The 12,867-nt window shown below is 51.0% G+C and overlaps 1 protein-coding gene across 1 annotated transcript; it reads left to right on the top strand.

Moving 5' to 3' along the window:
* Positions 1-100: 100 nt before the first annotated feature.
* CNTF (ciliary neurotrophic factor) lies at positions 101-4,353 on the top strand. The gene is made up of 2 exons (XM_006056633.4): positions 101-1,776; positions 3,208-4,353. The coding sequence occupies exons 1-2, from the start codon at positions 1,663-1,665 to the stop codon at positions 3,691-3,693; spliced, it is 600 nt and encodes a 199-aa protein (XP_006056695.1). The 5' UTR covers positions 101-1,662; the 3' UTR covers positions 3,694-4,353.
* Positions 4,354-12,867: the final 8,514 nt, after the last annotated feature.

Raw genomic sequence — 12,867 nt, 5'->3', positions numbered from 1 at the left:
GAAATAATTGATGCTGCTCAATGAGAAAACCAAGTGCCCTCAGAACAGGCTGATGTGGCAGAAACTGTTGTTTGCACTTGTTGCGAATCAGGTAGTTAGCTTTTAACTCTGTTTAGTTCTCGATTTCTAATACTGACATGCCATTCTGATCATTTGGCAAAATTGGAAATCCTTTCCATGTTTCGACAATCTGGAAAAGGTGGCCATTTTAATGTAGTAAAGGAAGCTGTGGGGCTCATTTCACTCTGATGATGACAATGCTCTGACAGCATTTAATATCAGTGCGCCTTCACAAAACTCTATGTCCATAAAAGTACAGACTTAAAAAAAAAGATAAGACTCCTGCTGCCTGCCTTAAAGGCCTGCTGGGACAGTCCCCCCGCCCATTTCTTTCCCTGTGTCCCTTGATTGTTGTTTGTGGGACTTTTCCCCTGAGAAGGCATTTGTTTCGATTCACAGGTAGTGTCTGTGATAGAATAGAACTGCTTGACTCATTTGGGGATGAAACATGTGACTCAACCCAGTTGGCATCACCCTGGAACCTACAGCTACATGCGATAAAGCGACGCTGTGAGCACTTAAACTCTGCCTTCGCTTCTCAGTCCCGTTTATTCTGTCACGAATTTTGTTAAGAATTTTCATTTTGTTAAGAAGCAATGTGGTATGACTGGGATAAGGAAGAAGAAGAAAAGCATGTTGTCACTTGAGTGAGACTGCCTCAGAAATGTTACCAAGTCAGGGTTGGGTGTTTCCTGTCCTTTGGAAGAGAACAGGCCTAAACAGTCCCTGCCTCATCTTGGAAAGAGAGGCACCATGATTGAGATGATAGTGATGCTCCCTTAGCTGACTTGTAATCAAGTGCAAATTCAATTTTAAACAGAGCAAAAGGGTTGGAGTGGGGAAAGTGCTGTATTTTTACAGGGTCTATTTCACGTAAACTTTGTTTCCCGAAAAATATGAACCACCCAAAGAATGAAATTGGAAAGTCAGTGGGAGAAACAGCTATAGAATCAAAGACCTATATTTAAATTTTCAACCTAGGTACCGGATTTTGTGCACATGAATTAACTTCTTTAAGCCTGCATTTCATATGTAAAATAAGAAAACTTGATCTTGTAAAACTATTCTAAAGATCAAATAAAGGCTTTAAAGCAGGTAACCATGTCTGGCCCAGGGTAGATGCTTAATGAATGGCAGCTGTATCAGTAATAGTAACAATATTATTGTATACCAGGCCAAAGAAGAGAGAGAGGGACCTGGGGGGCACAGGGCAGGTGGTGAAAAGATGGACTGATTGAACTGTGTATGAAATAGGTCACATTAGGCAGGGCGTCCTGAGAGAGTGTGACAGCGACCTTGTTGCTAAGTGCAAAAGCAAAACAGTGCCGTGAGGACAAGTACACGAGGCGCTGAGGAGGAGAGGGATGGAGGCAGACGCCGCAGGACAAAAAGCCGATTGAGAAGGGGCCTCTGATGCCACGGGCGCAAAAATCCACAGCCAGGAATTCGCTGCAGCCTCTGAGCCAGGCCGGGGGTGGGGGTGCACAGTCCTGTTAGGAGAGAGATGCCCAGTGCATTTGGCCCGCGAGGCACATTTCTGATTGGGACCAGTGTAGACAGACCCAGCTCCCTCGTTTGCTGGGCCTGGCCGTTAGTTAGGGGATGGCTGTCGCGGAGCATTCGCTGCTGCCCCCCCACCGCCGGGACCTGTGTAGCCGCTCCATCTGGCTAGCACGGAAGATCCGTTCAGACCTGACTGCTCTGGTGGACTCTTACGTAAGTTGCCGACCTTGCTGTTGTCTGTTTTCACTTCTTCTCTTCTGATCCCGCCCTTCATCGTATTTCCGCCCCGTTACCGTTACAGAAGCCCTAACCAAGCAGTTGTTTTATACACGGCACCTGTCGTTTGACACGGCCCTTTCCCTGGAGAGAAGTCCTTTAAGACGTTTCTTTCTATATGCTATTTAGGAAACATGCTCTTGAAACAAGGAAGTATACGTGGGGTTCTAGGTAGATTTGTCTGTATGTCTTGGAGGCTGTTCCTAATTTGAATACCTGTCTGAATTCTTCCAGAGTAGATGAACCATGAGCCCTCCCAAGTTTGGGTTCTTCATATATACGTTGTTCTGACTTTTTAAACTATAAACAAAAGTCTGAGGGAGGTGTATAGCGCTGGGTGAAGAGCAGTATAAACCAACCAACTTTTCCTGTTACAGTATTAGGACCCTATACAATCAGAAGTGTTTGTGTGTCTAAATAGAAAGGTCACTTATAAAAAAAAAAGTCTCCTGGAAGAAACCCTGGGGAACTGGGGAGGGTGTCCAATTCTTAAGGAGCTAACCAAGGGGCTAGGTACATTTTCTGTAGAGGAAGATTCCCGTCAGTCTTCACCTAGGGCCTGCTGTGGGAACTGCAGACTCCTGTGGAGAGCTCTGAATTTAAGTTTTCGGAGGGTGGGTTTCTCTTCCTAAAGCCCCAACATTCAGAAATCAGACTTTAAAATACAAATTAAATATATAGCTATTGACTTCTCTAATAAATGACTGTCCCCACCAGTGAGAGTGGGCAGTGGAGAGAGCTGTTAGAACAGTTCTTTCAAGGCTGTATTTTAGAGCTGCTAAAGCCCCAACATTCAGAAATCAGATTTTAAAATACAAATTATATATATATATATATGTGTGTGTGTGTGTGTGTGTGTGTGTGTGTGTATATATATATATATATATATATATAGCTATTGACTTCTCTAATAAATGACTGTCCTCACCAGTGAGAGTGGGATTTCAATTATTTCAAGGCTGTATTTTAGAGCTGCTTAGGTATGGCCAGTGTCTTTAGGTATATTTAAAATACTTAAACTCCAGTATGATGGTAATATTCTAGGTGCCAGCAGGGAGTGTCAAGTGGGGAGGAAAAGCTATTCTAGACCAGACAGTGGCTTTCAGCCTTTGGCACCTAGCAAAAGCTACGGATTCCCCCAAGAAAAGTGAACAGGTAGTCCAAGTGGTGTGTATAAATTCTGGGAGGATAGGGTCTTCCTAACGCCAGTCACAGATCCCAAAGGAAGAATTCCTCTTGCAGACTATTTTCTTTACAATCTGGACCCTTGACCAGGGAAGTGAGTAGCCTGCGTGTGGGACTTGGAGGTGATGTGAGAACGGTGGAGTGACTGCAGGAGGGGTGACGTTTCTCTGTATCCTTGGCCAGATGAAGCATCAGGGTCTGAACGGGAACATGAACCTGGACACTCTGGAAGGCGTGCCGACAGCCAGCTCCAGCAGATGGAGCGAGCTGACTGAGGCAGAACGGCTCCAAGAGAACCTCCAGGCCTACCGCGCCTTCCACGGGATGTTGGCCCGGCTGTTGGAAGACCAGCGGGCACACTTCACCCCGGCCGAAGACGACTTGCACCAGGCGATACACGCCGTCCTCCTCCAGGTGGCGGCCTTCGCGTACCAGCTGGAGGAGTTGATGGCGCTGCTGGAGCACAGGGTGCCCCCCAGGGAGGCCGGCGGGCCGCCCCTTCTCCCTGGGGACGCTGGTCTCTTTGAGAAGAAGCTGTGGGGCCTAAAGGTGCTGCAAGAGCTTTCTCGGTGGACGGTGAGGTCCGTGCATGACCTGCGGACCATCTCTCGACAAAGTGGGGTCCCCACACGTGGGAGCCATTGTGCCACCAAGGACAAGAAAATGTAGCAGTTATGCTCCCTCTCACTTGCTTTCTCTCCTGACGAAATAGACACTGTTCTCTGAGGCCTCAGTTCCCCAGTCTTAGCTTTGAAAACCTCTAAAACCACAGCCATTTTCACAGGGTTGGAGACATGGACAGATGGGCATACAGGTTTATTCTGGGGTGAGTGTCTGTACGTGTGTGTGAGCGTGTGCCATAAAGGAATGATGGGCACACAGGTTTATTTTAGGGTGTGTGTGTGTGTGTGTGTGTGCATGTGCCATAAAGGAATGATGGGTACACAGGTTTATTCTGGGGTGAGTGTCTGTACGTGTGTGTGAGCATGCCATAAAGGAATAATGGGCACACAGGTTTATTCTGGGGGGGGTGTGTGTGCGTGTGCGTGAGCATGCCATAAAGGAATAATGGGCACACAGGTTTATTCTGGGGTGCGTGCGTGTGTGTGTGTGCACGCGTGTGCCATAAAGGAACGCGGGCAGGGGCAGCATCCCCCTACCGCAGTGCTCCCATCTTTTCTACCCACTCAACAATCTCTGCTGGCGTGTAACAGCCTCACAGGATAAATATAGTTTTTAACTCCAGTCGTGGATGACTCTTCTGAGAAGACTGAAAGAGTGAATTAAAAATCATGGACTCTCACCAGTTCAGACTCTCGGATAATAAAGATCGTGATTAGAGTGTGTTGAGTATCTGCTGTATTGAAGCGCCCTGCCAGGGGCTTTACGGGAATCATGACCTCGCACAGCCCCGCTGAGGGAGGCGGTGGCATCTCCGTTTGGCAGATGAGAAGACAGGCTCGCAGGAGTGGGTACAGCTTGTTCAGGGTTACCCGCCTAGCAGACCCAGACGTTCCGCGTCCCAGAGCCCGTGTGCCCTTCCCTTGAGAGGCCTGCTTACGGGCCTCTGTCACGGCTCCTCTTTGCTGCAGAGGGTTGGGAAGGGCGACCGTGTACTCTGTCCCCAGGGCTGAGGAGACAGCCCCCAGCTGTGTCCTGAGGGCGTTAGCGGCAGCGTTAGCACTTGCTGCCGGGACTTGGCCAGGAGGAGAGCCTGGAGACCCTCAGATCGGTCCACCACGCCTCTGGAGGCTGGCGGTGTGCAGGCCCGCGGTGTGCTTTCGAGTGCGCGCTGATGCCCTTGAGTGTGGGCTTGGGCACAGCGTCCCCCAGGCTGCCGCAGTCCGCTGCAGTCAGCACCGCAGTGCGTGACACAGGCCCTGTAGCCCGGACCTCCCTGAACGGCGGGTAGGACGCTGCTTGGCTGAAAAAGTCGAAATCCTCCTCCACCGGCGCCCTCTGGCCTTAGTCACGCGGAGGGCGTGAGGCCCACTGTGTTCCCAGCAGAGCTTCTGAGGCCCCGCAGCACGGCCTTCCTACGCCCCGGCAAAGGGCACGGCTCTGCGCGCAATGTTCCTGGGAGGAACTCGGACAGCGACTCGTGATCGCGGGTGTTACGGGAAAGGCCACTTACAGCCGGGCTTGTGAGCGAGCGGGGCGGGGCGTCAGAAGTTCCCGGCTGTCGCTCCCTTCACAACGCCAGTGGATGCACGCTCAGGGCTGGGGCTCAGATCAATCTGGCTTACTTACTCGGGCTTTCTTTTCTTCTTTAAAGGACCACGGGCTGGCTGCCTGTGGCTCTGTGCCCCGCGCCCTGTGACCTCAGGGTGCACAGCGCTCCGGACGGGCTCTGGCGCGCAGGGAAGGCGGGGTGCCCGCCAGAACGGCCGCAGGCCCGACTGGACGGGAGTCCGAGAGGCGGTAGGGGCACGAGGCTGAAGGCCGGCGGGGGCGGGAACAGAGAAACCATGAGAAGAGCCAGGGAAGAGTGTCCTTACCAGAAGAAAAGGAGGCAATAATGCACAGCTGGGTCCAGCCAGCACTAGAAATTTATTGCTGTGTCTGTAACGCTGGCTGTGGTATGTGTCCCTTTGCGGTGAATGCATAGAGGTGCATTGCAGTCAAGCCTTTCCTTGTTTCAATGGTTTCTTCTGCTTAAGAGCAGTATTTTGATAAAACACTTGCTTACTGATATGAAATGCTTAGATTTATCTGTACAGTACATTAGGCTCTTTTGGTTTAATGAAGAATGATCTGACTGACATTTCTTAGTGAGAAGTACTGATTACACCTTTAAGTCCCCCAATGGGTACAATTTTTTGAAAAAGATTTTGTGTGGGGTGTGGAAGGGGAGTGCGTTTTTAAAGCCTTAATTGAATTTGTTACAATATTGCTTCTGTTTTAAGTTTTGGTTTTTGGGCCAGGAGGCATGTGGGCTCTTACTTAGCTCCCCAACCTTGGATGGAACCTACACTCCCTGCGCTGAAAGGCGAAGTTTTAACGACCGGACTGCCAGGAAAGTCCCTGTGCAATTTTTAAAATGTATTTATTGGCTTCTTCGGGTCTTGTGCGGTGCCCAGGATCTTCGGTCTTCGTGGTGGCATGCGGGATCTTTAGGTGGGGCCTACGGAATCTCATTCCCCGACCAGGGATCGAACCTGGGCCCCTGCAGGGGGAGCGTGGCGTCTTAGCCACCGGACCCCCAGGGACGTCCCTGCTGTGTGTTTACATTGAGCGGACGTGGCAGGGCAGACATCTGCAGGAGTTTCAGACGCCGTGGAGCGTGGCTTCAGCTCTGCCGAGTCACACCTGAAGGAATTTTTATCTACTAGAAGCACATCTGAATTGGCAGCAGGTCCAGGAAAGGTGTAAGTGCTAACTACTGGATGGGATCAGGTCACAAAAGTAGCGTGTCTTCTGAGGGCATTCCCCAGCAGCGTGCTAGGAGCTGGGTGTCGCTTTCTCCTGCAGGAAACGTGGACAGACTTCTTAGAAAAGGATAAAGGGGAAATGGGCACTTGTCCATAATAACAAAGACATAAACGCGTGGATCTGAATGTGCAGACACTGCATCATGCTTATCTGAAATGGATGCAACGGACTAAGGGACTGACAATATTTCGTACATATATATGCTGCTGCTGCTGCTAAGTCACTTCAGTCGTGTCCAACTCTGTGCGACCCCAGAGACGGCAGCCCACCAGGCTCCCCCGTCCCTGGGATTCTCCAGGCAAGAACACTGGAGTGGGTTGCCATTTCCTTCTCCAATGCATGAAAGTGAAAAGTGAAAGGGAAGTCGCTCAGTCGTGCCGACTCTTAGCGACCCCATGGACTGCAGCCTACCAGGCTCCTCTGTCCATGGGAGTTTCCAGGCAAGAGTACTGGAGTGGGGTGCCATTGCCTTCTCCAGTACATATATATAATGCTACATATAATAAGGCCTCTTTTAAATTTATTTTTAATTGGAGGGCAATTGCTCTACAGTGTTGAGTTGGTTTCTGCCATATGTCAACATGAATCAGCCATAGGCGTGCAGACGACCCCCTCCCTCTTAAACCTCCCTCCCACCCACCACCCCCAGCCCACTGCTTTAGGTTGTCACAGAACACCAGGCTTAATAAGGTCTGAAAAGGCAAAATTTTAGTTCACAGCCCCTAACTCCTATTTTGTAAAGAGAACTGGGACTCCCTTGATGGTCAGGTGGTAAAGAATCTACCTTCTAATGCAGGGGACATGGGTTCAATTCCTGGTCAGGGAATTAGGATCCCACGTGCTGCCAGACACCTAAGCCCAAGTTCCACAGCCAGAGAAGCCTTCTCCCCGCAACAAAGAGCCCACATGCAGCAGTGAAGACCCAGCACAGCAGAAGTAAAGAAACAAACACTACCGCCGGAGAAGACCTCTCTGTGGGGACACAGTCCTGAACCTGTCCAGGAACTGCATGGATGAGAATTGGCAAATTCTTCATGCATTGATTTCCAAAGGTAATTTGGGAAAAGACTCGAAAATTAGCACAAACTGAAAGTCCACGCCTGGAAGAAAATTGACGTTAAGACAGTCAGGTTCGAGGGAAGTGAGAGTTTTAATACAAATGGAAAGTGTGAGGTCGCAGCCCGGGAGTTGCAGTTGATTCAGGCGGCTGTGGACTCAAGCCCGATGGGTGACTCATCGTTGTGACTGCCGGTCAAAGAGGGACAGGACCAGTAAACAGCTGAAAAGTCGTTTAGAAGGATTTCTGTCTGTGAACCCTCAGCTCATGACGTAGCTGGGTGCTTCTCTTTCTTTTGGGTAAAATGGAAATGCAGGAAGCGGGGAGATGAGAAAGGGATTGGTGACGAGAAAAAGGGGGAAAAAGAAAGATGTGGATGTCACTCCAATTGATGCATCTGTGTGTGTGTCTGTGTGAATGTTCGGGCCAGGGCATTTAAAAAAGGATGCTTTGGCCTCCTGCCTCTCATCCTGCCTCATCTTCAAGCCTCAGACCCAAGAATGAGCCACCCAAATGGCAGTACATTTAAAAAGTGATAACAAGGGACTTCCCTGATGGTCCAGTGGCTGAGCCTCCAAGCTCCAAACGCAGGGGGCCTGGCTTTGACCCCGGTCCTGGAATTATATCCCGCATGCCGCGACTAAAGAGTCTGCCTGCCATGGTGAAGACCAAAGACCCCGAGTGCCGCACCTAACACCTGAACAGCCAAATAAATATTTTTTTAAAAATGAAGATAAAAAAGAAAGTCATCATTTCATTCAGAAGCTTCTATTGAACTCTAAGGTCTACAGATCAAAATGATAAAAATATAATTTGACCTTTTGATGAAATACGTGTGAGGGGCGTGAGGTATGAAAACCTGCATGTGTGTGGTTCTTAAAATACCCTATTTTGACAACAGTCTATTTTTGGCAGATGGATGCCAAAGTGAAAGAATAAGGGATCCGGTAACGGCTAACAATAAAGATTTTGCCTCAGCAAGACCACGAGTTGCTGCTTTTATTTCTGTATCTGGATGAACAGGGGGAATTTCAAGTGATTTCAACACGGGATGAAACGTAATCCCTCCGGCCAGGGCCAGGCTCACTCGAGCGTGCTGGGAAAAGCTGTATGATGCCAGGCCACTGGGCACAGCTCCCAAGGCTGGCCAGGCAGCCTCAAAAAGATAGATTTCCCCTACGTTTACCAGCTTGCCTGCAGCTGACGGAGATTTTCTTTTATCCAGCTTTACATGCAACAGAAGAAACCTTAGGCAGAAACCAAGTTGAGGAAAATCCACGGTGTTAAAACACGCCTATGAGATTCTGCATTTTTCTCCACATGTTCAAAGTCATATGAAAGGGGGTACTGCACTGCCTCACGTTAGACGCCTCTACGCCGTTTTATGTCATTGACTCAGTCTTCTGAAGCCCCTGATGCTGGGAAAGACCGAAGGCAGAAGGAGAAGGGGGCGGCAGAGGATGAGATGGTTCGACAGCATCACTGACTCAATGGACATGAATTTGAGCCAACTCCGGGAGACAGTGGTGGACAGAGGAGCCTGGTGTGCTGCAGTCCATGGGGGTCACAAAGTTGAACAGGACTTAGCGACTGAACAACAACAACTCCCTTGAAATACTTTCACTAACAGGGCGAACACCAGTGAGTGTTAACTTGTCCGAGTTCCCTCCTCTGGTATACGAGAGGTTTGGAGAGTTCTGGCTCCAAAGCTCACCCCACTACCCCTGGCTGCCGTGGGACCCCTAAGAATCAAGATTGCTCCATCCCGAAACATCCATTCTCCATCCCTGTGATTCACTCTCCTTGCACACGGCCAGTCTCTGTAACAAACTGGACTAAGTTTCCAAACTCGGGAGCAAGTCAGTCTCTCCTGAGCTGAAATGGCAGTAACAACTCACTTCACAGGCTTTTATACAGCGCAGACACGTTTGAGTATCTCAAAGTATTTGTCAGTGACATGCGAACATCGAGTATACTTAATGCCTCCAACAGCGTGGACTAATGGCAGACTTCTTGCTGAGAAGAGAGCTCTGCAAGCATCTCAGGGCTAAGTCCCGGGGGCTTCCTAGGGGTCATTCGGCCAGAGCCTAGACGTCACCCGGCTTGTTGCACTGTGGGCCTTTGGCCACTAGAGGCCGATGTGGTTTCACGCACAGCTTCCAGGAAATCACCCACCTCCCTGGAGAGCTGAGACCAGGCTGTCCACTGCATCCAAAAGACGGTTTTCACAAGCATCACACACGTTCTGGAGACACATGGTAAAGAGCCAAGGAAACATGCAAACCAAGGCACCCTCCAGGAGCAGTGTTAGTTGCTCAGTCGTGTCTGACTCTGTGACCCCATGGACTGTAGCCCACCAGGCTCCTCTGTCCATGGGATTCTCCAGGCAAGGATACTGGAGTGGGTAGCCATGCCCTCCTCCAGAGGATCTTCCTGACCCAGGGATCGAACCCAGGTCTCCTGCATTGCAGGCAGACGCTTTACCACCTGAGCTAGAGGGAAGATCCAAGACACCCCCAGGATGCATTAAAGCAGGTGTTTAGACTTGGCGTCATCCTGCCGCATACCACCACCCTCCTCCTCACACGGGAGGGAACTCAAACTTCATTTAGTTTAATTGCATCATTAAACACCTTGCAGGACTTCCCTGGTGGCCCAGGGGCTGAGAATATCTTTACCTTGCAGTGCCAGGGACACGGGTTCGACCCCTGGTCCAGAGAGATCCCGCACGCCACAGATCAAGTGAGTGTATGCCCCACACCTACTGAAGGCCTGGCGCCCTAGAGCCGGTGTTCCACGACCAGAGGAGCTGCCCACCACGATGAGAAGCCTGCACCGCAATGAAGAGTAGCTCCTGCTTGCTGGCAACTAGGGAGAGACCCTCACGCAGCAGTGACAACCCAGGGCAGCCAAAAATACATGAATAAAAAGCAAACAAAAGACGCACTGCACAAGGAAGCCAGAGGCGCACCCGCTGCCCCAGCTGAGCACTAGGAGAACAGGTTTGGTCCGGGCATTCTGCACTGGGCTCCCCAGCTTCTCCATCAGACCGGCCTCGTCTTAGGGAGCCTCTGGGCGGCCCCTCTGCATGTGTTCACTCTTTCATACCCAGAGTGGCAGGCACCTCCTGAGAACCTGGTGAGGCAGGTACTGAGGGTCCAATGTTATAGCTGGAGAAACAGAGGCATGAAGGATTGATGGTCCCCTGCATGTTCTCCTGAGAAAAGACAACAGAAAGTGGGGTGCAGATTCAGTCATTCCAGAGTCTAACCAAGGTCTGGAGGAGCCCCGAGGAAGGGAGGATGCAGAGCCACTTAAAAGAGCCTCTTTGGGAGCCAGGCTTTGAAAAATGACCGGGATTTTGCCCTAAGGAAAAAATATAAGCTGGGGTGGGGGGTGGAGGGGCGGGGAAGGCGATGGGCAAGAACATCTCAGATAGAAGCAGCAGCCCTTGTCAAGATCTGGCCGCCAGAAGGCATGTGGCATGTTCCAGAATGTTCTCCATGCCTGCAGCTCGGGGTTCTCCAAGAGCCCCAGTGGGAGGTCCGGCAAGAGGAGCAAGTGGATGATGCCTTGAAGAAGGACTCTAGGAAACGTTTGTGAAGATGGGTAGCGCTGGCATCTGCCCTTTGTTTTAGAAAACAGACTCAGACAACAATCAGAGGTGGGAGCTGCCGGAGACAGAGACTCGTTAAAAAGATGCTCCTCTGCTCCCGGTAAGGTACGTCCAGCTCTTAGCCCAAATGTTAGAGGCTTTCCTGATCCCTTAGACCCGGCGCTCGGGTGGGGCGAGGCAGGCAGCACGCAGCGATAGGACCGAGGGGCTTCCCTGCTGGGGCCAGTGGTTACGCATCTGCCCACCAGTTCAGGGGACACAGGTTCCCTTCCCGGTGTGGGAAGATCCCACAGGCCCAGGGTCAGTAAGACCAGGGGCACAACTCCTGAGCCTGCCTCTGAGCCTGCGGTCTGCAGCGGAGAAGCAAGCACAGCGAGAAGCCCGCACTGTCGGCAGAGAGCCCACGTGCGCCAGCGTCCAGCACAGCCAGAGGCAAAGGTGAAATGTTAAAGACGGGCTCTAAAGAGTGATAGTACTGTGACCAAGAGAGTCATAAAGCGTATATAGAAACTTGAAAATGTGATGCAGGATCACTGAGAGGGAAGCCAACAAGGCCTTTCTCAACTGGTTATGTCCCCCCAAGACCTGAATGCTGAACCGAGCCAGCCGCCAGGAGACTTGCGGGGAAAGCAGTGACGTCAAAGGGAGCGTTACCTGCGGGTCCTGAGGAAGAGGGAGCTTCCTGTCCTCAAGACACTGCTGGAGAGAGCCTGGTGTAGCATGCAGGCTTTGGCTGGGGGGTTCGGGGGAGCGCGGAAGCAATCAGAGGTTTGCTCTGGTCTGGATTGCTCTCACAAGGTAGGGGCGAACTGGGGCTTCCGTGGTGGTCCGGGGTACAGCCACCCAGCTCCCAGCGCAGGGGGCCCGGGCTCCGTGTCTGGTCAGGGCACTAGCTCCCACCCACCGCAACTAAGGGGTCCTCGCGCCACAGCGAAGCTGGGAGGCCTCACGCGCCACCAGATAAAAAGGTAACTGTTTAGCTTCTCGGGGAAAAATGTGTCTGCAAAGCCAAGCTTCAAGAGAGTTTTAAGGAAAAAATAAAGTCTGTCTGTCTATGTGAGCGAGAAGGTGCAGCCAAATAAATAAATAAATATTTTTTAGAAGGAAAGAAAGTGAGGCAAGTCCGCATCTGGTTATTCTGCCGATGGCACAGTGATCTTACTTTTGTGTGTGATTAGAAAAATCCACGCAGTGACCTCATTCTGCGGCGTGGATCACAGGCTCAGGATAACTCTGAGCGAGGTTTCAACTCTGTGAGATTGTTGAAACATTTAGGGTCACTGGCTGTGAGCCTCAGACCGACCTGTGAGAGTATCACAGTCCTGAGGGATCATCGTTTCCATCTGGACACCCCTGGACACCAGGGCTACTTTCTTCCTCTGTCCCTAACACTAAGATTCTGTGAGGACAGGGAGCTGAGCTTTCTTTGCACTGCTGAGCACAGACGATGGGCTGACAGCCGACGCTGACGGATGTCAGTGTGTGACGAGCACGTCCATGTAGCTAACCAGGGGTGGCTCCTTCCAGACACAAGTGACCAAGACGTCAGTCACAGAGCTGGCCCTGCTTTCTAACAGACTCCGATTCCAGAACAAACGACCCCTGATTGAATCCTTACCCAAACTAACCAACCCAAGGCCAAGGCCTGTGGCTTTGAAACACCCTAACACGTCCATTCTGAGGTGCTCTTTGGTTGCTCCAGGTGTTGGTCTGGTGGTCTTTGGCTAAAGGATAGCAA

Source organism: Bubalus bubalis, chromosome 16 (genome assembly GCF_019923935.1).
Source record: "Bubalus bubalis isolate 160015118507 breed Murrah chromosome 16, NDDB_SH_1, whole genome shotgun sequence".
NCBI classification, from domain to species: Eukaryota; Metazoa; Chordata; class Mammalia; order Artiodactyla; family Bovidae; genus Bubalus; species Bubalus bubalis.
This window is presented reverse-complemented; position numbering and strand designations above follow the sequence as displayed.

What these genes read in the sequence shown, in the direction of transcription:
- CNTF (XM_006056633.4), top strand. Translation starts at nt 1,663, where the DNA reads ATGGCTGTCGCGGAGCATTCGCTGCTGCCCCCCCACCGCCGGGACCTG. An exon ending in CTGCTCTGGTGGACTCTTAC is followed by an intron (nt 1,777 to 3,207) that starts GTAAGTTGCCGA and finishes ATCCTTGGCCAG; the next exon opens with ATGAAGCATCAGGGTCTGAA.